At 57.1% G+C, this 21,577-nt stretch overlaps 1 protein-coding gene across 4 annotated transcripts in view; it reads left to right on the top strand.

The window, feature by feature from the left end:
• Positions 1-21,577, top strand: part of Kiaa1671 (KIAA1671 ortholog) — a 146,793-nt gene that overhangs the window by 53,667 nt on the left and 71,549 nt on the right. The window contains exon 1 of one of the 4 annotated variants that reach the window (XM_076922419.1): positions 11,257-11,450. The exons of the other annotated variants lie outside the window; for them this stretch is intronic. Coding sequence (XP_076778534.1) covers positions 11,400-11,450 — 51 coding nt within the window. The 5' untranslated portion in view covers positions 11,257-11,399. Of the gene's footprint in view, positions 1-11,256; positions 11,451-21,577 lie in introns of those variants that run through there. 4 annotated transcript variants of the gene reach the window in all.

Raw genomic sequence — 21,577 nt, 5'->3', positions numbered from 1 at the left:
GCAGCACCACTGGGGATTAGAGATGCATGTGTGCAGGGTGTAGCTACAGTGGCTGTGCCTAGGAGTCTGTCCCCTCCCCCACCTGCAGTGTTTGGGTGTCCCCCACCCTTTGATAACACTTGGCAGGATTCAGACTTCGGTGGGGTGCCATTGCCTCTCATGCCTGTTTTAATGCATGTTCAAACACCGCCAAGTACGGTTTGGCAGTGTTTTGTGGAGAGCTCAAGTTGAAGACCTCGAAATGTTCTGGAAGGTTCCACTCCCAGCTCCTGTTTCCCACCCAGCCTGTGTGGAAAAACCAGCTTTATCCCATGTCAACTCCTGTCGATGGGCCATGCCTAAGGACTTTGGAGCCATATATACTGGGTTGTGGGAGATGGTGCTGTAATCTATTAGTGATGTCTGCATGGGTCAGGAAAGGCAGAGCACTGAATGTCAAGTGTTTGCTACCCCTGGTTCAGGAGCATCTTTTATGTGACACACACACACACACATGCACAGTTAAATGCATATATGAATGCACATGCCCCAAAAGAATTTGGAGAACTTATGGTTACGGTTCTCCAAATCTCAGATATATTTCACGAGTCCTTGCCTGGGTTTTGTTTTTCGTGTATGTTTTGTCTCCCTTCCTTGTGGGTCTGGGCTCTCTTCCAACACAGGAGTACCGGAGCCTTTCAATCCATCAATGTCTCGGGAGCTATCCAGCCTCCTGATGCTCATGTCCTGTCCCAGATGGGACATCACCAAGTGCATTGCAGGATGACCCTCACAGGCTGCTGGGGGCCCACACTGGGATCCTCACGCCTACACAGCAAGCTCTCTACCCACTGAGCATCTGCCCACCCAGGATGATCTTGCACTCGCTTGGTAACCCAGACAGGGCTGCAACTGTCCATCCTCCTGCCTCAGCCTCTTGAGTAGCTGCCATGACAGACCTGAGTCACGATACCCGGCTCTGACTTTTAAAAATAACTGTATAGTTTGACTGTTTAAACTTTAACAGCTTTTGTTTGTTTCTTTTCTTTTCAAGACAGGGTCTCTCTGTGTAGCCCTGGCTGTCCTGGAACTCGCTCTGTAGACCAGGCTGGCCTTGAATTCACAGAGATCTGCCTGCCTCTGCCTGGAGTTAAAGCCGGTGGTGGCTCAGAACTGTAAAACCATTGCTATAATGCGGTTTAGAAACTGGTATCACCGGAACTGGAGAGATGGCTCAGTGGTTCAGAGCACTGACTGTTCTTCCAGAGGTCCTGAGTTCAATTCTCAGCAACCACATGGTGGCTCACAACCATCTGTAATGAGATCTGATACCCTCTTCTGGTGTGTCTGAAGAGTGCCAGTGTACTCATACACATAAAATAAATTATTAAAAAAATAAAAGAGCCGGGCAGTGGTGGCGCACGCCTTTAATCCCAGCACTTGGGAGGCAGAGGCAGGCGGATTTCTGAGTTCGAGGCCAGCCTGGTCTACAGAGTGAGTTCCAGGACAGCCAGGGCTACACAGAGAAACCCTGTCTCGAAAACAAAAACAAAAACAAAAACAAACAAACAAACAAACAAACAAAAAACAAAAAAAAAGAAGAGAGAAACTATCATCTCTCCCTGGGGAAACCTACACCCACCAGCTGCCACGCCCTCACTTCTTCCTCCCATGAGTCTCTCTCTGGGGACAGAGATGCAGTTGACTAGCAGAGACTTCGGGGCTTGGCTTTCTCTACTTGAAATGCTTCAGGTTTCATGACATACAATGTCATGAACAAGTACCTCATTCCTTCTTCACGGCTGAATAATATTCTGCTACATAAACATCTCATTTATTCATCCATTTGTCGGCTCATGGACCCAGGGGTGGTTTCCGTGTCAAGGTTCTCCTCAGCACCCCTGCCATTTTTTTTTAATCTCCCCTCAACCCAGGATCCTTCCATGCTTGTTTATCTGGTTGCAGAGGAAATGAGGAGGGACCTGGATCAAGAGTTATAGAGGTGACACACAGGCCGCTCCCAAGCATGGGCTGCTTGGCTTCTTCCGTGGCTTGGTGGTCAGGGAGCTGAAGCTTTAGCATCTGACGGCTGGTGACAGGCAAGGTGAAGGAGCCAGCTGGGGTGGGAAGGAAGGTGACCTGCCGGGCTCAGGAGACTGAGCCAGCGTGGATCGCCACAGAGTCCGTAGGTGGGACAAGGTGTGTGGGTGCTGGATATGGAGAGCGGGTAGATCGCTGAAGACAGACCCCAACTCACTGTTCCTCAGCAGGGATTCCTAATGCCAGGCCTTCCTTGAGACACACATCACCTTAGGGTTCCCAAATCTGGCTTTGCAACCCGCGTCCCTCTGGACTGTGCGTCAGAAGCTGTGAGGTGATTTGGACAGAGCAGAGACTGGGGGGCGTGTACGCACCCCAGCTGGGGCTCAGACCCACTGGGAGGGCCCTGTACCCCGCAGGATCAGGTCTCACAGGGTGGGGTGCCTTCTGACTGGGTTTTCTGTCTCCCGCCCGCCTCAGCCTTCCTATGAGATTGACCTTAACCAGGAATGACCACCAGAGGGCAGGGTGGAGGTGCGCAAGCACCAAGCAGTAGATTTTTAACATTCATTTTGTGTGTGCGTGTGTACGTGCGTGTGTGTATGGTGTATGTGTATTTGTGTGTGCGTGTGTATGTGTGTGTGTGTATGGTGTATGTGTATTTGTGTGTGTATGGTGTATGTGTGTTTGTGTGTGGTATATGTGTATTTGTGTGTGTGTGTAAGGTGTATGTATATTTGTGTGCGTGTGTGTATATGGTGAATGTGTATTTGTGTGTGCGTGTGTATGGTGTATGTGTATTTGAGTGTATGTGTATTTGTGTGTGTGTGTGTATATGGTGAATGTGTATTTGTGTGTGTATGGTGTATGTATTTGTGTGTGCGTGTGTGTGTACACGTGCTTTGTGAAGACTATTCTTGGGTGTCAGTTTTTTGCACCAGGTGTCTCTATCCATTGAACCATCTCTCACGCCCAAGTTACTCTTTGGTTTCTAAAGCCTGTCTACTTTGTTCTCAGCTGTGAGACCAGCCTTTTCCACGACCCTGTTGACGCTTTGTCCACGGAGCTCGCTCTCCGTGGCACACCTGCCATCCTGCCCTGCTCCCCCTTGACCCTGGGATGGTTTCTGCTGTTTGCGCCCAGCGTCAGGGCTGCATCAGGCCGAGACCTTGCTCTACGACCGTCCGTGCCATGTGCCGGCCACATTTATTTCACAACGATGCCTCTCTACCGAAAAGAGGAAGAAATCTGTTTTTATTTCCGAGAGGAATGTGTGCGGGGTGAGAGGGGCCGCTGGCCAGCCCACGGTGAGAGGCTCGCGGGTTTGGGGACAGTACCGCCGTCTTGACACGTTTTGGAGATACGGCACCTTTGGCGTGAGGTGTCTTGACATCTCAGGCTCATCCCTAATGGAGGGCTCTGCACACGGTAGGGGGCAGCATCCAGTAGGACCTCAGGGGAGTAGTGAGCCGGCGCTGCCTGGGTTCACACGCAGACGCCTGGGCTGCAGGCAGTTGGGAGGCATAGACCTGACTCAGCCCCCAGGCAGCAACCCACTTCCTGTCCCTGCACTGGAATGTGGTCTGTGTGTCTGCCGGCTGCAGTGTAGGTCACAGATGACCTGTATGTCACCTAAGACAGCACAGGAGAGTTAAACCCTTCCGTCCCCCCCCGCCCCCAGATAGATCTAGCTCAGGTGTTGTCTGGCCACCACGGGGTTCCTGAATCTAGCTTTGCATAGCACTGTCCCTCGGGACTGTGCATCAGGAGCTAGCAGGAAGCCAGGCCCAGCCAGGGCAGGAATTCAGTGACATGTAGGGACACTAATGAAAAGGCACAGAGCTAACCTGTGCTCACTTTTGGGGATCCTGGCAGCCATTTCATAGAGGCATCCGGCTTGCTTTAGAGTGAGGGGTCGTGTCTGAGCACCGATTCAGGGCCTGCCATGGCCAGGAAGGGGCCTACGGAGGAAGGGGCCGGAGGAAGTCGGCCTGCTGGGACGGATGCCTGGCTGCCGCACGAGGCCGGGGCTGCAGGCGACAGGCCAGGGTGGTTAGGCCCCAGCTAGACCTCAGGCGTGGGTAGAGCCAGCCAGGTGGGAAGAGGAGGAGGTTAGCTGGGGCCCTGCGGGTCACCACACACACATGGCTCAAATAACAGGTCTCCTCGTCCAGCGCTGGAGGCCAGAGTCGGAAGTAAGCCTCGGTGTCAGCGGGATAGCCTGCCACCAAGCAGTGCTCGGGGGAGCCCATTCTGATGCCCACCAACCCCTTGACCGTGCAGGCTTTCCTGGCTCGCCCGGGAATGCACAGCCTCCCTGGTGACTGTACCTTGGGGTCATCACAACAAGGCACTAGGGGAAGGGACTGTTGTTTATTCCTGGAGGCTAAAAGCACAAGGTCGAGGTGCTGGAGGCGTCTGTCTGTCTGTCTGTCCGTCCATCCGTCCGTGGAGGGCCTGTCGTTCCTCAGGATGGTGCCTCCGGGCGTCCTCAGATGACAGGAGGGTTGAACTGTCCCTTCCGCCCTTCCGTCGCCTGAGAAGCAGGTCTGAGGGTGCCATCAGGGGTAAGTCCTACTGCGAGGCTGGCCCCGTGGTCCAGAGTGGCCCCACGTGGGTTCCCTGTGCTGTCTGCACGGACTGGCTTCAGACGCTGCCAGTCTCAGGTTGCAGGCGGAAGCATAGTTTTGGGGGTCATTATTTTAACTGGGGCGACGGGTAGGGCCCGGGGTGGGGCGTTCACATAATAAATAATACCTGTAATAACGCGCAATGATCTGCCGTCCTCCGTGGGTTCTATCAGCACCGTGCCCTTCACTGTCACCGAGGCTCCGCCCCCACCACCGAGGCTCCGCCCACATGCCACCTGCTGTCCTGTGAGCTCCCCAGCTGGGCCCTGTTCTCGGTGTCCCTGGCTCCCTGCTGGGCCATCTGTCCCGTGTGGCTCTGGGGTTCATCCCTTTCCTGCCCATGTGGCTCCCCGTCATCCACATCCTGCGTCTCTCTGTCTGTTCCCCCTGCTCCAGTCCTGTCACTCCTGTCACTCCTGTCACTCCCCGCCCGCTCTCTTCCCTTCGCCCTGCAGCCCTGCAGCCCAGAGCAGCAGGATCTGTCTGCCCACCGGCCTCAGGGCCGTCCTGCAGCCTGCAGCCCGCACTGCTCCTCTTCACCCTGTCAGCGCAGTGCGCAGACTTCAGTCAGTCAGGCAGGCAGTCAGTCAGTCAGTCAGTCAGTCAGTCAGTCAGGCAGTCAGTCAGGCAGTCAGGCAGTCAGGCAGTCAGTCAGGCAGTCAGGCAGTCAGTCAGTCAGTCAGTCAGTCAGGCAGGCAGGCAGTCAGTCAGTCAGGCAGACTTCAGTCAGGCAGGCAGTCAGGCAGTCAGTCAGGCAGTCAGTCAGTCAGGCAGTCAGTCAGGCAGTCAGTCAGTCAGGCAGTCAGTCAGTCAGGCAGTCAGTCAGGCAGGCAGGCAGTCAGTCAGGCAGGCAGTCAGTCAGTCAGGCAGTCAGTCAGTCAGGCAGTCAGTCAGGCAGGCAGGCAGTCAGTCAGGCAGGCAGTCAGTCAGTCAGTCAGGCAGTCAGTCAGTCAGTCAGTCAGGCAGGCAGGCAGTCAGTCAGTCAGTCAGTCAGGCAGTCAGTCAGGCAGGCAGGCAGGCAGTCAGTCAGTCAGTCAGTCAGTCAGTCAGTCAGGCAGTCAGTCAGGCAGTCAGTCAGTCAGTCAGTCAGTCAGGCAGGCAGGCAGGCAGTCAGTCAGTCAGTCAGTCAGGCAGTCAGTCAGTCAGTCAGTCAGTCAGGCAGTCAGTCAGGCAGGCAGTCAGTCAGGCAGGCAGTCAGTCAGTCAGGCAGTCAGTCAGTCAGGCAGACTTCAGTCAGTCAGTCAGTCAGGCAGTCAGTCAGGCAGTCAGGCAGTCAGTCAGTCAGTCAGTCAGTCAGTCAGTCAGGCAGTCAGTCAGGCAGGCAGTCAGTCAGTCAGGCAGTCAGTCAGTCAGGCAGACTTCAGTCAGTCAGTCAGTCAGGCAGTCAGTCAGTCAGTCAGGCAGTCAGTCAGTCAGGCAGTCAGGCAGGCAGGCAGTCAGGCAGTCAGGCAGACTTCAGTCAGTCAGTCAGTCAGGCAGTCAGTCAGTCAGTCAGTCAGTCAGGCAGTCAGTCAGGCAGGCAGTCAGTCAGTCAGGCAGACTTCAGTCAGTCAGTCAGTCAGGCAGTCAGTCAGTCAGTCAGGCAGTCAGTCAGTCAGGCAGTCAGGCAGGCAGGCAGTCAGGCAGTCAGGCAGTCAGTCAGTCAGGCAGTCAGTCAGGCAGGCAGTCAGTCAGTCAGGCAGACTTCAGTCAGTCAGTCAGTCAGGCAGTCAGTCAGTCAGTCAGGCAGTCAGTCAGTCAGGCAGTCAGGCAGGCAGGCAGTCAGGCAGTCAGGCAGTCAGTCAGTCTTGAGAGCAGGGCACGGCCTCCACCTGCTCTGTCAGTCAGTCAGTTGTCAGGGAGGCCACAGCCTTGGACTCCTGTCAGTAACTGAGCATGGCCCAGCCTTCCACTGTTCTGTCAGGCAGCTGTCAGTCAAAGACAGGGCTTGCGCTCCAGCTTCCGGTTGGTCAGTTACTGAGCAGGGCAGGCTTCCAACTGCTGTCAGTCCAGCTCCTCAGTCAGTGAGCAGAGGCTCTTTCCACTGTGTTGTCCAGTCTGTGAGCCCAGGACCAGCCTTTGTTCTGTCAGTCAGGGGCGGGGCCGGCCTTAGCCAGAGGGCGGGGCCTGACCTCCACTGTTCTGTCAGTCAGGGGGTGGAGCCTGACCTCCACTTTTGTTATTCAGGGCGTGGGGCCCGGCCTCCATTGTTCTGTCAGTCATTCATGGGACGGGGCCTGGCCTCCACTGTTCTGTCAGTTATTCAGGGGGCGTGGCCTGGCCTCCACTGTTCTGTCAGTCATCCGGGGGCGGGGCCTGGCCTCCACTGTTCTGTCAGTTATTCAGGGGGCGTGGCCTGGCCTCCACTGTTCTGTCAGTCATCTGGGGGCGGGGCCTGGCCTCCACTTTTCTGTCAGTCAGTCATTGGGGGGGGCTGGCCTCCACTGTTCTGTCAGTCATTCGGGGGCGGGGCCTGGCCTCCACTGTTCTGTCAGCCATTCGGGGGCGGGGCCTGTCCTCCACTGTTCTGTCAGTCATTCAGGGGGCGGGGCCTGGCCTCCACTGTTCTGTCAATCATTCAGGGGCGTGGCCTGGCCTCCACTGTTCTGTCAGTCAGTCAGGGGGCGGGGCTGGCTTTCAGCTATAAAGCCTGTCCCTGGGGCTGCCCAGCCCGTCCCAGTGCTGAGCAGCTGAGGCCCAGGCCTGCTGGCAGAGGCCCGCGAGAGCAGATGAACCTCAGCCCTGCGTCTGAGGAGTTGGACGATTATTGCCCTCCGGTGCCCCAGCAGTTAAGCCCAGCCCCGGGTTCTCTGGGCGGGTGGCGAGTGCGGCCAAAGTGTGCATCACCAAGGTGTGATGCAGCCGTGTGGCCTTGGGGGCGGGACCCAGCCTCTGCTTCTGCTCCGCCCCGAATGCGTCACCTCGTATCACGAGGACCTAGGTCTGCCTGAAAGCCGGGATGTGCTTGTGCTCCTGCCGGGGCACAGTCTCTGGAAGGTGGCACTGGGTAGGCATCCTTGGTTTGAATCCCGGCTCCCACTGAACAAGCCTTCACTTTGAGCCCCCCGCTCTGTCTGAGCCTCTGCTTTCCTTTCTATAAAATGGGTATAACTGAACTCCTGCCAAGGCTGTTTGTAGGAGGAACACGCAGGCCTGAGGCTGGCCCTCTGAGCCTGTACCTGGCTGTTCCTTCCATCCCTGTAAGGTCTCGGGGAGAGGGGGGGGGACTTGCTGGCACACATGTCCTTATCTCTCCCTGTGTAATACACACACTTGTAGGTGTGGGCACATTGTTATCCACGCACACATGCACACGCGCGTGCACACACACACATACAGTCACCAGTGTCATGCGTTCATAGTTTGTATCTACACACACTCCGCAAGCTCACCCTCGCCTGGCACGCCCACCCACACTATCACACAGAATCCTCACTCCTTAGATACAATCCCACACTGTCCCCTGCACACGCCAACCCTGTCCCCTGCACACGCCAACCCTGTGCCCTGCACACCCCAGCCCTTCCCTTGCACACCCCAACCCTGTCCCCTGCACATCCCCAACCCTGTCCCCTGCACACCCCAACCCTGTCCCCTGCACACACCAACCCTGTCCCCTGCACACCCCAACCCTGTCCCCTGCACACGCCAACCCTGTCCCCTGCACACGCCAACCCTTCCCTTGCACACCCCAACCCTGTCCCCTGCACACCCCAACCCTGTCCCCTGCACACCCCAACCCTGTCCCCTGCACACGCCAACCCTGTCCCCTGCACACCCCAACCCTTCCCTTGCACACCCCAACCCTGTCCCCTGCACACCCCAACCCTGTCCCCTGCACACCCCAACCCTGTCCCCTGCACACCCCAACCCTGTCCCCTGCACACCCCAACCCTGTCCCCTGCACACCCCAGCCCTTCCCCTGCACACCCCAACCCTGTCCCCTGCACACCCCAGCCCTTCCCTTGCACACGCCAACCTTGTCCCCTGCACACCCCAACCCTTCCCTTGCACACCCCAACCCTGTCCCCTGCACACCCCAACCTTGTCCCCTGCACACCCCAGCCCTGTCTTCTGCACACCCCAACCCTGTCCCCTGCACACCCCAGCCCTTCCCTTGCACACGCCAACCTTGTCCCCTGCACACCCCAGCCCTTCCCCTGCACACCCCAACCCTGTCCCCTGCACACCCCAGCCCTTCCCTTGCACACGCCAACCTTGTCCCCTGCACACCCCAACCCTTCCCTTGCACACCCCAACCCTGTCCCCTGCACACCCCAACCCTGTCCCCTGCACACCCCAACCTTGTCCCCTGCACACCCCAGCCCTGTCCCCTGCACACGCCAACCCTTCCCTTGCACATCCCAACCCTGTCCCCTGCACACCCCAACCCTGTCCCCTGCACACCCCAACCCTGTCCCCTGCACATCCCCAACCCTGTCCCCTGCACACCCCAGCCCTTCCCTTGCACACGCCAACCTTGTCCCCTGCACACCCCAACCCTGTCCCCTGCACACCCCAACCCTGTCCCCTGCACACCCCAGCCCTGTCCCCTGCATACGCCAACCCTTCCCTTGCACATCCCAACCCTGTCCCCTGCACACCCCAACCCTGTCCCCTGCACACCCCAACCCTGTCCCCTGCACATCCCCAACCCTGTCCCCTGCACACCCCAGCCCTTCCCTTGCACACGCCAACCTTGTCCCCTGCACACCCCAACCCTGTCCCCTGCACACCCCAACCCTGTCCCCTGCACACCCCAGCCCTGTCCCCTGCACACGCCAACCCTTCCCTTGCACATCCCAACCCTGTCCCCTGCACACCCCAACCCTGTCCCCTGCACACCCCAACCCTGTCCCCTGCACATCCCCAACCCTGTCCCCTGCACACCCCAGCCCTTCCCTTGCACACGCCAACCTTGTCCCCTGCACACCCCAGCCCTGTCCCCTGCACACCCCAACCCTGTCCCCTGCACACCCCAACCCTGTCCCCTGCACACCCCAACCCTGTCCCCTGCACACGCCAACCTTGTCCCCTGCACACCCCAACCCTGTCCCCTGTACACCCCAACCCTGTCCCCTGCACACCCCAGCCCTGTCCCCTGCACACCCCAGCCCTTCCCTTGCACACGCCAACCTTGTCCCCTGCACACCCCAACCCTGTCCCCTGCACACCCCAACCCTGTCCCCTGCACACCCCAGCCCTTCCCTTGCACACGCCAACCTTGTCCCCTGCACACCCCAACCCTGTCCCCTGCACACCCCAACCCTGTCCCCTGCACACCCCAACCCTGTCCCCTGCACACCCCAACCCTGTCCCCTGCACACGCCAACCTTGTCCCCTGCACACCCCAACCCTGTCCCCTGTACACCCCAACCCTGTCCCCTGCACACCCCAGCCCTGTCCCCTGCACACCCCAGCCCTTCCCTTGCACACGCCAACCTTGTCCCCTGCACACCCCAACCCTGTCCCCTGCACATCCCCAACCCTGTCCCCTGCACACCCCAGCCCTTCCCTTGCACACGCCAACCTTGTCCCCTGCACACCCCAACCCTGTCCCCTGCACACCCCAACCCTGTCCCCTGCACACCCCAGCCCTGTCCCCTGCACACCCCAACCCTGTCTCCTGCACACCCCAGCCCTGTCCCCTGCACACCCCAACCCTGTCCCCTGCACACCCCAGCCCTGTCCCCTGCACACCCCAACCCTGTCCCCTGTACACCCCAACCCTGTCTCCTGCACACCCCAGCCCTGTCCCCTGCACACCCCAACCCTGTCTCCTGCACACCCCAGCCCTGTCCCCTGCACACCCCAGCCCTGTCCCCTGCACACCCCAGCCCTGTCCCCTGCACACCCCAACCCTGTCCCCTGTACACCCCAACCCTGTCTTCTGCACACCCCAGCCCTGTCCCCTGCACACCCCAGCCCTGTCCCTGCACACCCCAACCCTGTCTTCTGCACACCCCAGCCCTGTCCCCTGCACACCCCAGCCCTGTCCCCTGCACACCCCAGCCCTGTCCCCTGCACACCCCAACCCTGTCCCCTGCACACCCCAACCCTGTCCCCTGCACACCCCAACCCTGTCTTCTGCACACCCCAGCCCTGTCCCCTGCACACCCCACCCCAGTCCCTGCACACCCCAACCCTGTCTTCTGCACACCCCAGCCCTGTCCCCTGCACACCCCAGCCCTGTCCCCTGCACACCCCAGCCCTGTCCCCTGCACACCCCAGCCCTGTCCCCTGCACACCCCAACCCTGTCCCCTGTACACCCCAACCCTGTCTTCTGCACACCCCAGCCCTGTCCCCTGCACACCCCAGCCCTGTCCCTGCACACCCCAACCCTGTCTTCTGCACACCCCAGCCCTGTCCCCTGCACACCCCAGCCCTGTCCCCTGCACACCCCAACCCTGTCCCCTGCACACCCCCAACCCTGCTCACAGGTCTCCATGGACCACATGGATGGCTGTGGGGAAGGAGCACTCTGATCCCCCCCTTTCCCCGCCCCTACTCTTAACCCCGCCCCTCTCCGGCCCCACCCCCTGGGCCAGCCCCCGGGATGCTGGCACCAGCTCTGGGGACTGGGCTGCAGTATCACCCCAGAGGTGGCCGTGGCCGCTCACAGGGCCGCCTGGCTGTGAGCCCTGGCTTCTGAAAGATTCATGCCACCCTGAACTTGACTCTGGGGGCCGTGAGAGGAGTAGGGGTGGCGGGAGGAGCCGCTCCCTCCAGGGACAAGTGGAAGCGCAGGCGTCCCCGCAGCCTGCTCCGACATGGACTATTACTACTGCCCCAGCCTGCTCAAACTGCTGCGGTACCTGTGGGTGAGTGGGGCCGCAGGGGGCTGCAGCTTCCTGTGCCTTTCTCTTGGCTGACAGCGACTGTTGGAAGGGGGGAGCCTGAGCGAGGTGGGCAGCGTGGGTGGGAGCGCAGGCTAGGCGGGACAGCCTGCAGTCCTGAGCTGAGACTGTCGCCAGCCCAGTGGGTTTGCATTTCCTTCTGAAGGCGTGCTTTCCAGGGGCTCCTGGGCTCCTCCCTGATAGCTTTGACAGCTTTGTTTTCCTTCCGCGCCAAACTTGGCAGAAGTGAACCTAGGACCCATCCCTCAGTCCACCCCGCCCCCACTCCCACGTGGCATACAGCAGAGGAAAGAATCCCACCCCAGAATACTGTGGGAACCTTAGTTGGGGTGCCCGCCCGGAAGGGCTCTGTGGGCACCTCGTTTTGACTGAGACCGATCTGTGTGTCCTGGGCTTGACCCCCCACCCCCTCTAGCTCACTCCTTCCTCCCTGGTGAGACGAAGGGGACCCGGTAACAGTGGCTTCTGTGACACTTTCCAGGGCTCTGCAGACTGAAGAAATTACCAGGGAATCACCACAGTGTTTGGGTTTTCTAGAACTTGCTGCTGAGTTCAGAATGCCCAAAAAGGAAAGTTCGGAGAATGTTATTTTTTCCCTTCTGGATATTTGCCTGTACTTCAGATACTTGCCACACAGATTTTCCTGAGCTGGAATGTAGTTCCTCTGTCTCTCTTAGCGTTGCCCACCAAAGCCCCTGTGGAGTGGCCGGAAAATGGATGTTTTACAGTCCCTGATGCCCTCGGATCACTGGGAAACAAACACTCTCCAGTCATTTATTGGTTTATTTTCCTTATTTTATTTTTTAAAATTACAAATGTAAGCTATAGATGAGACACAGAACACTTGGAATGCACCACAGAACCCAAGGAGAGAGAAGGACTAACCGTTGGCTCCTGTCTATCTGTCTGTCTGTCCGTCCATCCATCCATGTCTCTCTCTCTCTCTCTCTCTCTCTCTCTCTCAAAGACAGTTTCATTCTGTAGCCTTGGAACTCTCAGGTGTCCCCCTGCCTCAGTCTCCCAAACAGTAGAGGTTTGTGCCACATACCCTGCTTATTTATATTTTAAAGTCTGCAGCCCATAGCGTCCCAGTGCTCAGCTGCATCTTGGTGCCGGGACACGGATGTGGCTAAGAGACAATGACCACTTCCCGGGCACATGGGCAAATAGCTGTGGTCATACCCAGCGGTGGCAAATTTGAGGTCAAGTTTGACACTCTGAACACAGCAGAAGTAAGATGCAACGGGCCCTGGCTTTGGGGACTTCCTTGGCAAGCATATGTTGGTGTGCTTGGTGCTACGGCAGACGTGGTCTTCTGGAATGTGGGGTCCAACAGAGTCCGCCAAGATAGCTGAGCCCTGGGGGATCTAAGAAAGAATCGGGGCCTTGAGGGTGTGCTGGGCGGAAGAACAGCGTGTGTTAAAGCCAGGGCGGGCAGGCGGACAAGAAGGTTTGAGAACGCATGGCAAGTTCCATGTCAGGACCAGCCTGGACTGAGGTAGATGGACAGCCTCAGTTCTTCATCGGGCTGACCTGTGGACCAGAAGGAAGGCGGGGAGGACAAGGCAGTTTAGGTCTTCTGTAGGTGTCACAAGACTCAGGCCAGCACTGTGGGCAGTTGAGGGGAGGACTTATGGTCAGCTGAGGGGAGGACTCTTGGGCAGCTGAGGGGAGGACTCTTGGGCAGTTGAGGGGAGGACTCTTGGGCAGTTGAGGGGAGGACTTATGGTCAGCTGAGGGGAGGACTCTTGGTCAGCTGAGGGGAGGACTCTTAGGCAGCTGAGGGGAGGATTCTTGGGCAGCTGAGGGGAGGACTCTTGAGCAGCTGAGGGGAGGACTCATAGACTCATGGGAAGGCCACTCCTCTCAAAGGCTCTGTTTCCCCATGATGTCTCTAGCAGGATCCTACCTTGGATACCAGTCATCTCGGTCAGTAAGCACAGGGGCTAATGGCCGTGCTCCCTCCTGTCCTCAGCTTTGATTGATTACCTAGTCCCTCCTGCTGGAACAGCAGTTTGCTCTCCATTCGCTCTCAGGTGTTCCTCATGCCCTTTACCCTCAGCACCACCTCAGATCTTAAGATTTCTCAGTCTTCCTCAGCCCCGGGCTGGCTCAGCTCTTACTGCTCAGTGCTGCTGTTGCACACAGAGGAGGCGTCAAGGGAACACCAAGGTGCCGCCTTCCAGCAGAGAACTGGAACACAGGGCCCGCGAGCGAGCACTGGCTGCTCCCTCCAAAGGCCCACATGGAGACTCACGGCCATCTGTAACTCTACCATCCCTCACCATCATCTGGCCCCCATCGGCAAGCACACGCAGTGCACAGACACACGCAGTGCACAACACCCACACACATAAAACACGTCAGTAGTCAGAAGGGCCGGGAGGGGCTCAGCTGGCTTGTCTGACACGCGGGCAGCCCTGGGTTCCCTCCTCAGCTCTGCACAAGCCAAGCCGGGTGTGACCTGGTGACACACTCCCCTGAACTCAGTATGGGGGGGGGGGCAGGAGGATTAGGAGTTCAAAGTTGCCCTCTCATGAGGGCAAGTTAGAGGCCAGCCTGAGCTACAGGACACAACTCCTATTCTCCCCTCTCCCTGCCCCCCCCCCCCCCGCTTCTCCCCTCCGAGCAAGCAGTGGACCTGCATGAGCTCACTGCTCTGAAACGCCAGGCTGGATTCTGAGGTCTGAGGGGCCGAACTTGCCCTCCTGGGGATGCTAGACAGTCTGTCTGGAGATATTTTTGGTTGTCTTAACTTGGGGGGGGGGGGGACTGGTAGCTCCGTATTTGTGGATAGAGGCTGTTTGATGCTGTACAAGGTGGGGCAGCCTCCCTCCATTCCTTAGCTCCATCAGAACCAGACATGACCAACACATCAAGGGAGATGCTGAGGGGAGGACTTATGATCAGCCGCGGGGAGGACTCTTGGGTAGCTGAGGGGAGGACTTATGATCAGCCACGGAGAGGACTCTTGGGCAGCTGAGGGGAGGACTCTTGGGCAGTTGAGGGGAGGACTCTTGGGCAGTTGAGGGGAGGACTCTTGGGCAGCTGAGGGGAGGACTCTTGGGCAGTTGAGGGGAGGACTTATGGTCAGCTGAGGGGAGGACTCTTGGGCAGCTGAGGGGAGGACTCTTGGGCAGTTGAGGGGAGGACTCTTGGGCAGTTGAGGGGAGGACTTATGGTCAGCTGAGGGGAGGACTCTTGGTCAGCTGAGGGGAGGACTCTTGGGCAGCTGAGGGGAGGACTCTTGGGCAGCTGAGGGGAGGATTCTTGGGCAGCTGAGGGGAGGACTCTTGAGCAGCTGAGGGGAGGACTCATAGACTCATGGGAAGGCCACTCCTCTCAAAGGCTCTGTTTCCCCATGATGTCTCTAGCAGGATCCTACCTTGGATACCAGTCTGCTCTTTACTGTCTTAGTGGGATCCACGACAGGGCCTCACAGTCACCCATTGACCAAGTCAGTCCTGGTTGCTCCCCCTTGTGTGTGTTCACTGACATGCGTGGTGGGAGTTGGGCTGCTGCTTTTCTTCAGCCTGGGGGCATGGGTCTGTCATCCCTGCCTCTCAGGAGACCGAGGCAGGAGGATCAAAAGTTCAAGGCCTGCTGGGGTCACAGAGTGAGTTCAAGCCTCAGTAACTTAGTGTCTATCTCAAAACTAAAGATGGTGAGAAGAGGGTTGGGGATTTAGCTCTTGCCCAGCGTCCATGAGGCCAGGGTTCCAGGAGACAGACATCTCGGTCAGTAAGCACAGGGGCTAATGGCCGTGCTCCCTCCTGTCCTCAGCTTTGATTGATTACCTAGTCCCTCCTGCTGGAACAGCAGTTTGCTCTCCATTCGCTCTCAGGTGTTCCTCATGCCCTTTACCCTCAGCACCACCTCAGATCTTAAGATTTCTCAGTCTTCCTCAGCCCCGGGCAGCCTGGCCAAGGGTGGCTACGGCAGATCTCTGCAGAGGAGCCATTTGTCGGGCTGTGGGGCTGTCTGGCTGTCTTGTTGTGGGTAGCTTCCTGCCTGCTGCCTGGTCTTGCACATAGCTCCAAAGATGAGGCCCCGCCCCCACCTCCTGGGCCTGCCCTGCATCAGCTGGGAAGTGGGAGGGTATGGAGTTTCTGTTACCTTCTCATTAGTAACCCGAGCTGGTGGCTTCCTCTTCTGGGGCTCTTTGGAATCATTTAATCTTGCAGATGAGATAAGGCAGGTAGACAGACCCTCCTAGGGTCCGTGGGGTCTGCCGCTGGCATCCGACTGCAAGCTGTCGCCTGTGCCGTTCTTCTGAGCCCTTACAAAGTCCCCTGGTAGCCGGGCGGTGGTGGCGCACGCCTTTGATCCCAGCACTCGGGAGGCAGAGGCAGGCGGATTTCTGAGTTCGAGGCCAGCCTGGTCTACAGAGTGAGTTCCAGGACAGCCAGGGCTACACAGAGAAACCCTGTCTCGAAAAACCCAAAAAAAAACAAAAACAAAAACAAAAACAAACAAACAAAAAAAACAAAGTCCCCTGGTGTGAACCTTGTGGGTCTCTTCTGGGCAACTCAGCCCATCCCTACTCCAGCCACTGTGAGCAGATCTCAGCACTATCTGCATTTTGCAGCGGGGAGAACTGAAGCCTGTGAGGTTTGGTATCTTGTTCAAGGCCCCCACTGGGACATGTCAGAGTCAGTATGTAAAGCCCTTGTCCCGTCTCAACCGCTTCTGGGCCTGAGTGGGGACACAGAAGCTGCCAGGGTTGAGGGGACTTGGCAAACTCTGACAAAGCCCACATGGAATACGTAAGCTCTCAGGATGGTGTGGCACTGGGGACCCCCAGGTTGTTGGAAGGAAGAAGCCCTGGGCTGCAACATAGCTCTAGCCCTCACTGGCTGGGTGACTATAGGCAAGTCACATAACTGTTCTGAGTGTTTCCTTGTCTGTGGCTTGGGCTACCAATTGTAGGTCTGGTTAGGGGGTGGGCTTTAGGGAACAGCCATGTTCAGATGCATTTTGGAAGTGATGGAAATTCCCCCCACCACATATTATTCCTGACCTTTCCAGCTTGTGCCGAGGCCTGGGGATGCCCCTCAGTGGCTCCCTCAGCTTGCTCAGGAAGATGTAGGCACTTAGAGCTGCATGGTGGGAGCTCAGGACAGTAGGAACACAACACATGGCAGGGAAACCGAGGCAGCCCATGCTGCAGGGCTGTGCCTGGCTGGGGGGGGGGGCACTGTCTGTGGAATGCTGGGACAAGCTGCCCAGTTCCCACTGTGGTGACCGAGTTTGGTCTGTCCACATTCCACCCCACTAGCCAAGCTTGTTCTTTCGATGGAAAATGTCTAAATGTGGCTGGCTTGGCTCTCTGCCTCCGGGCATTCTTGCAGGGTGTTTGCTTAGCTGTGTCCCTCTGCAGCCTGTGGCCTTTCCCCGGTGACGTCAGTAATAACAGTCGTGAAGAAGCGTGCACGATATCCTCTTCCCACCCCCAGGGTCTCCACATGTGGCGTTCATCAGTGCTCACAACAGCCCTAAAGGTGGAGACGATCATCGTTATTAAATACGTGGAGAAACTGAAGCTTTGGGAGATCCAGCAACACCTTAATATTCAGGCAGAGGCTGAGCCGGGATTTGAACCAGGGAGATAAACGAAAGTTCAGTCCTGTGCCGTTCCACCTTGCAGGAAGGGCCACATGTGGAAGGTCACCTCCATTGTGGCCACGCCACACGGTGGGTGCTCAGGAGATGTGAGCACTGTCCAAGGCTGAGGGGCTCTCAGGGCCATGAGCTTGAGTTACAGGTAGCCACGGGCTGCCCGGTGCTTGCTGACGACCTTGGAACGCATTGCTGAGTGTGTTGTGGCTCTGGTCGGGGTTCTGGGTCTTGCTTCTTAGCTCCCTGCTCAGGCCCTGGTTTGGCCTTGCTCACTGAAGTCTGTGGCGTAAATGGAAGAATTGGCTAGTTCCAGCCGTGGTCCCCGCACTGAGGTTTAAGCCACAGGACATGAGTCACTGGGGTTTCAGACCGGCTAGAGCTGTGGGAGACTGGTAGGGGTTTTCGAGTCTGGGTCTCAGGCTTTTCTGGTCCTGGCTGGTTCACTTCCTGGTGTGCAGCAGGTCCTTGGCCCATGCTTCATCTCTGGAACCTCAGTGGTGTTATCTGTAGAATGGGAGTTAGTACAGCAGCTTCCTCTTGGACATCCTGAGGACTGAGGAGGTGGTACAAGCAAGGCCGTGCACATAGTAGGTGCTGAATAAATGTTAGCAGTCACAGTAGGTGCTGGATAAATGTTAGCCATCACAGTGGGTGCCAGGTAAATGTTAGCAATCCTTGCTGGTATGGGATGCTTAGGGGACTGTCAGTGCCACTCAGGCCTGGAGGCCACCCTGTACTGTGTGTGTGGGCTCCCTCAGCCAGCAAGATGGTCCACCTCAGCCAGTGGGGAGTTGAGCCAAGACACAGACTTGAGGTAGTTGTGTCAGAAGGTGGGGTGTGATGTGGAAAGGAAGGCAGAAGGCAGGATACCAAACTGGGGGTTACTGAACTGGGCCAGGGGCACCTCCTGAGAAGATATGAAGGGGAGGGGACAGCAGGAAAGACTGGGAGGAAATGAAGCCATGGGAAGGGACTGTTTGAAAGGAAAGACTGAGGTTAACACAGAGCTAGCGAGGGGAAGGGGGCAGCAGAAGGTTAGCGAGGAGAAGCTGGGCGTGAGGTCACTTTGAGGGCATTGCCTAGAGCCTTGAGGTCACCAGAGCCTTGGGGGAGAGCACTCAGTACAGGACTATTCAGTCTGGGCTTTGAAAGGAAATCTCTGGCCGCCATGTAAGGGGTTGGGTGGGGGTCGACCCAGGCCAAACCAAAGCTGAGTCAAAGAGACCACGAGGGGTCCTGGATGGTCAGCATCTCCGAAGTAAAAGCAGTGGGTCCCATTCTGAGGCTCCCTCCCCTCACTGTGTCTAATTCTAGTAAGAGGCACCCAGAGTCCTTTCATCAGGATAATTCTGCCAGTGGCTGTGGCCAGGATTCTGCTGCCTAGACTGGTTCCCTCCTTCCCTCTGTGACAGTCTCATGTCTATGTTGCCAGGATAATTCACATGCTGGATTCACACCCATCCAGTTGTCTAGCCTCCAGCTGCACCCCTAGTCCATGTTCCCCGACCATAGCACGACCCCCCTCCTGCCTGTTGTGATGTCCTCAGCGATTGTTACCCAGAGTCAGAAAGGAAGAAATAAACTTTGGGTTTTGGAGCCCCCCCCCCCAAGCCTGGAAGGAAGGCCGTCTCCTGCCCCCCCCCCAAGAGGGACTCTATGCTTTGCCATGACATTGCCCCCCCCAGAGGGACTCTATGTTTTGCCATGACATTGGAGGCTTTGTGTGAATGCACCTTGAGAGTGTTCCCGCAGACAAAGTCTCCAGGCTGTGGCCCCTGCTGTCTCACTGGGTTTCAGAGATTCCAGGCTTTGAGATGTTTCAAAAGACATGTTAGTCTTGTGGCCATACAAGGTGGTTACGTGACCAGAGTACTTCTGGGAACCTGGAGGGAGATACATTTGCTGTGTGACCCTGAGCAAGTGCTTGCCTTTTCTGGGCATGGATCAGATTCTCCCTTAAAGACCATGAACACTCTACAAGTTCCAGGGCTCTGTAGGTATAGTGACCTGGGTTCAAGTTCAGATCTCTCTCTTGCCTTGCAATCCCCCAAACATCTGTGTTTCAGCCTTTTTCACATCTTCAGGGAAGATCTGGCACACAGTAGGTGCTCAATAAACGGGAGCTGCTGCTACTGTCTTTACCTTGGCTATTAAACCCACATGGTTGGTGTTGCTGCAGGCTGATCCTCTGGAGGAATGATTCCCAGGTTGGTCAGTAGAGGGCGCCCTGGTCCTAACAAGCTGGCTGGGCCTTTCACAGGGTAGGGTTAGCTCTCAGATGTTCACATGTGAGCTCCCAGGGAGGGAGGGGGGACCATTGGGCAGGGGGACACGACAGTTCGTGGCGGGGGTGGGGAGAGTATGGAGGGTATCTCTGTGTCTGTCACTGTGATTGGTGTTCCGAGTCTACACTTTAAATGTCAGATTTGGCCATCTCAGGAGCGGATGGGAGGGGTCAAAAGTTTGTTGTTTCACTAGGTGGAGGCTCCCAGAGCTGCCGAGGGAGAAGATGACGAGGAAGGCTCTTTGTCTGGGGGTGCAGCTGGAGGCTAGAATAGCTTGTGGCAGCCAGTGTCGTAGGATCACAGTGAGAACAGTGACCTGCGTGTTTTTAGACAGTTGGTAGAGAAATTTGAACTCTCCACCAGACGATATATTACCAGATGATTACCTGAGTGGGTTGCTGGGCACCGTGCGTTCACACTGATGTGTCACACAGGACGCCATAAATACATAACGATGTGCTGCTATGGAGATAAAAGTAAGAGCTAGGTGGTGGTGGCAGAGACAGGGGGATCGCTGTGAGTTCTGTGAAGTCAAGGCTAGCTTGGTCTACATAGTGAGTTCCAGGGCAGCCAGGCTATGCAGAGAAATCCTGTCTCAATAAAATAAAATAAAATAAAATAAAATAAAATAAAATAAAATAAAATAAAAAATGAGGGTGTGTGAGATGGCTAACAGCGCTTGCTGCCAAACCTGAATTCCATCCCTGTGACCCATGTGCTGGGAGGAGGGGCCAGTCCCGGAAGTTGGGCCTCTAGCCTCCACGTGCTCACTGATAGATACATGTAGCAAAGGAATTTTAAACAGAAACAAAAGAGCCGCTCTGCAGGTGAGAGAACCGTATGTTTTCTGTGGCCATCCTGGCGGGGAGGCAGCTGGCCTGTGGGCCGGAGGTTGCTGTTCCGCAGCCAATAGCTTTGTGAACGCAGTGTAAGCATCACGTCACTTGTATAGCTGTCCTTGTATGCTCTAACAGAGATGTGGCCTCCTGGAAGCATTCTTCATTCTCTTCTTCCTGGAAGAGTTGCTGGAACATAACCCCTAACCCTGTCAGAATCCCAGGTCTGGAGAAGCCCCGCCTACGGTTCTAGGGGCGGAAGTGAAGAAGAAGGTGTTGGGAGGAGGATTTTGTCCTCGGTTCCCACAGCAGGTGCATACCTCATGCATCCTGGGTTGTCGGAGCCGGTCGAGAGCGTGAACTCCATGAGCATTCACCCCCAGCCTCAAAGATACTATGTGGATTAGATGAATCACCCTACTGGCTTCCTTTAACTTACCTGGTGGCTTTAAGGCTCTTCTAAAATTTAGTCACGTTCTGAGTTCTGTGACCAGGGCGTCAGAGCATACGGGATTCGTTTTGTCCTTTGAGCAGTAGTGGAAGGAAAGACTGGCAACATCTGCCCAGAGAGGTTAAGCCACCTCTGGAGGATCACCCAGCAGTCAGCAATGGAAAGTGATCTGACCTAGGATGCTTGGCCTTGGAGCCTGCCTTGTGTTGGCTTGATCTTAGCTCTGAAGGTGTGTCTCTGTCACGTGCGTGCTGAACAAAGCTGACTGGATTCATCAGCTTTTCCTCAAAGCTTCTCTCTGCCCTGTTCTCACTTTGTTAAAGGTATAGATTGTGAAGGGAAGAAGGGCCAGCCCTCAGCCCTGCCCTGGCTTGCAGGGCCCCAGAGGCTGGGCTGTCTGGCTGTCTTCCCAGAGGGGCCTGCTGGGGCCGCCCTCCCTGCCCTGACGCCTGCCCAGGCTTGCGTGAGCAGCCGAGCCCAGTGAAAGAGTCCTTTGTCCTCTAGGACAGGTGACCTAAGGCTCCTAGAGCAGAGCAGGTGTTGTGCCATGTGAAGCCTAGGTCATCCTGTGACCCACACAGTAGACTGGGCAGCCTCAGCGGTTAGAGCCTCTGGAGAGGTCGGGAAGGCAGATGATGCCAGCCAGGGTTCCTGGGTGCACAGAAGTGCACAGCTGGGGGTGGGTCTGCTGGCCGCTCCAATGATTCAGAACTAAGTCTTCTAGAAACTTTGTCACTGGTCACCTGGGCCTTTGTGCACATGGGGCCAGGGGTATGAGAGCCTGTGCAACGACCTCATTGTTTTATGAGGACGCAGTCGCAGACGGCCCCGCGGCTTCCCTTCTCTCAGTGGATTCCGGTGGGCATCTCCTCAGCCATCTGGGCAGTGCGTGCGAAGCCT

The sequence above is a fragment of the Arvicanthis niloticus genome, chromosome 24 (assembly GCF_011762505.2).
Source record: "Arvicanthis niloticus isolate mArvNil1 chromosome 24, mArvNil1.pat.X, whole genome shotgun sequence".
Taxonomy (NCBI): Eukaryota; Metazoa; Chordata; class Mammalia; order Rodentia; family Muridae; genus Arvicanthis; species Arvicanthis niloticus.
This window is presented reverse-complemented; position numbering and strand designations above follow the sequence as displayed.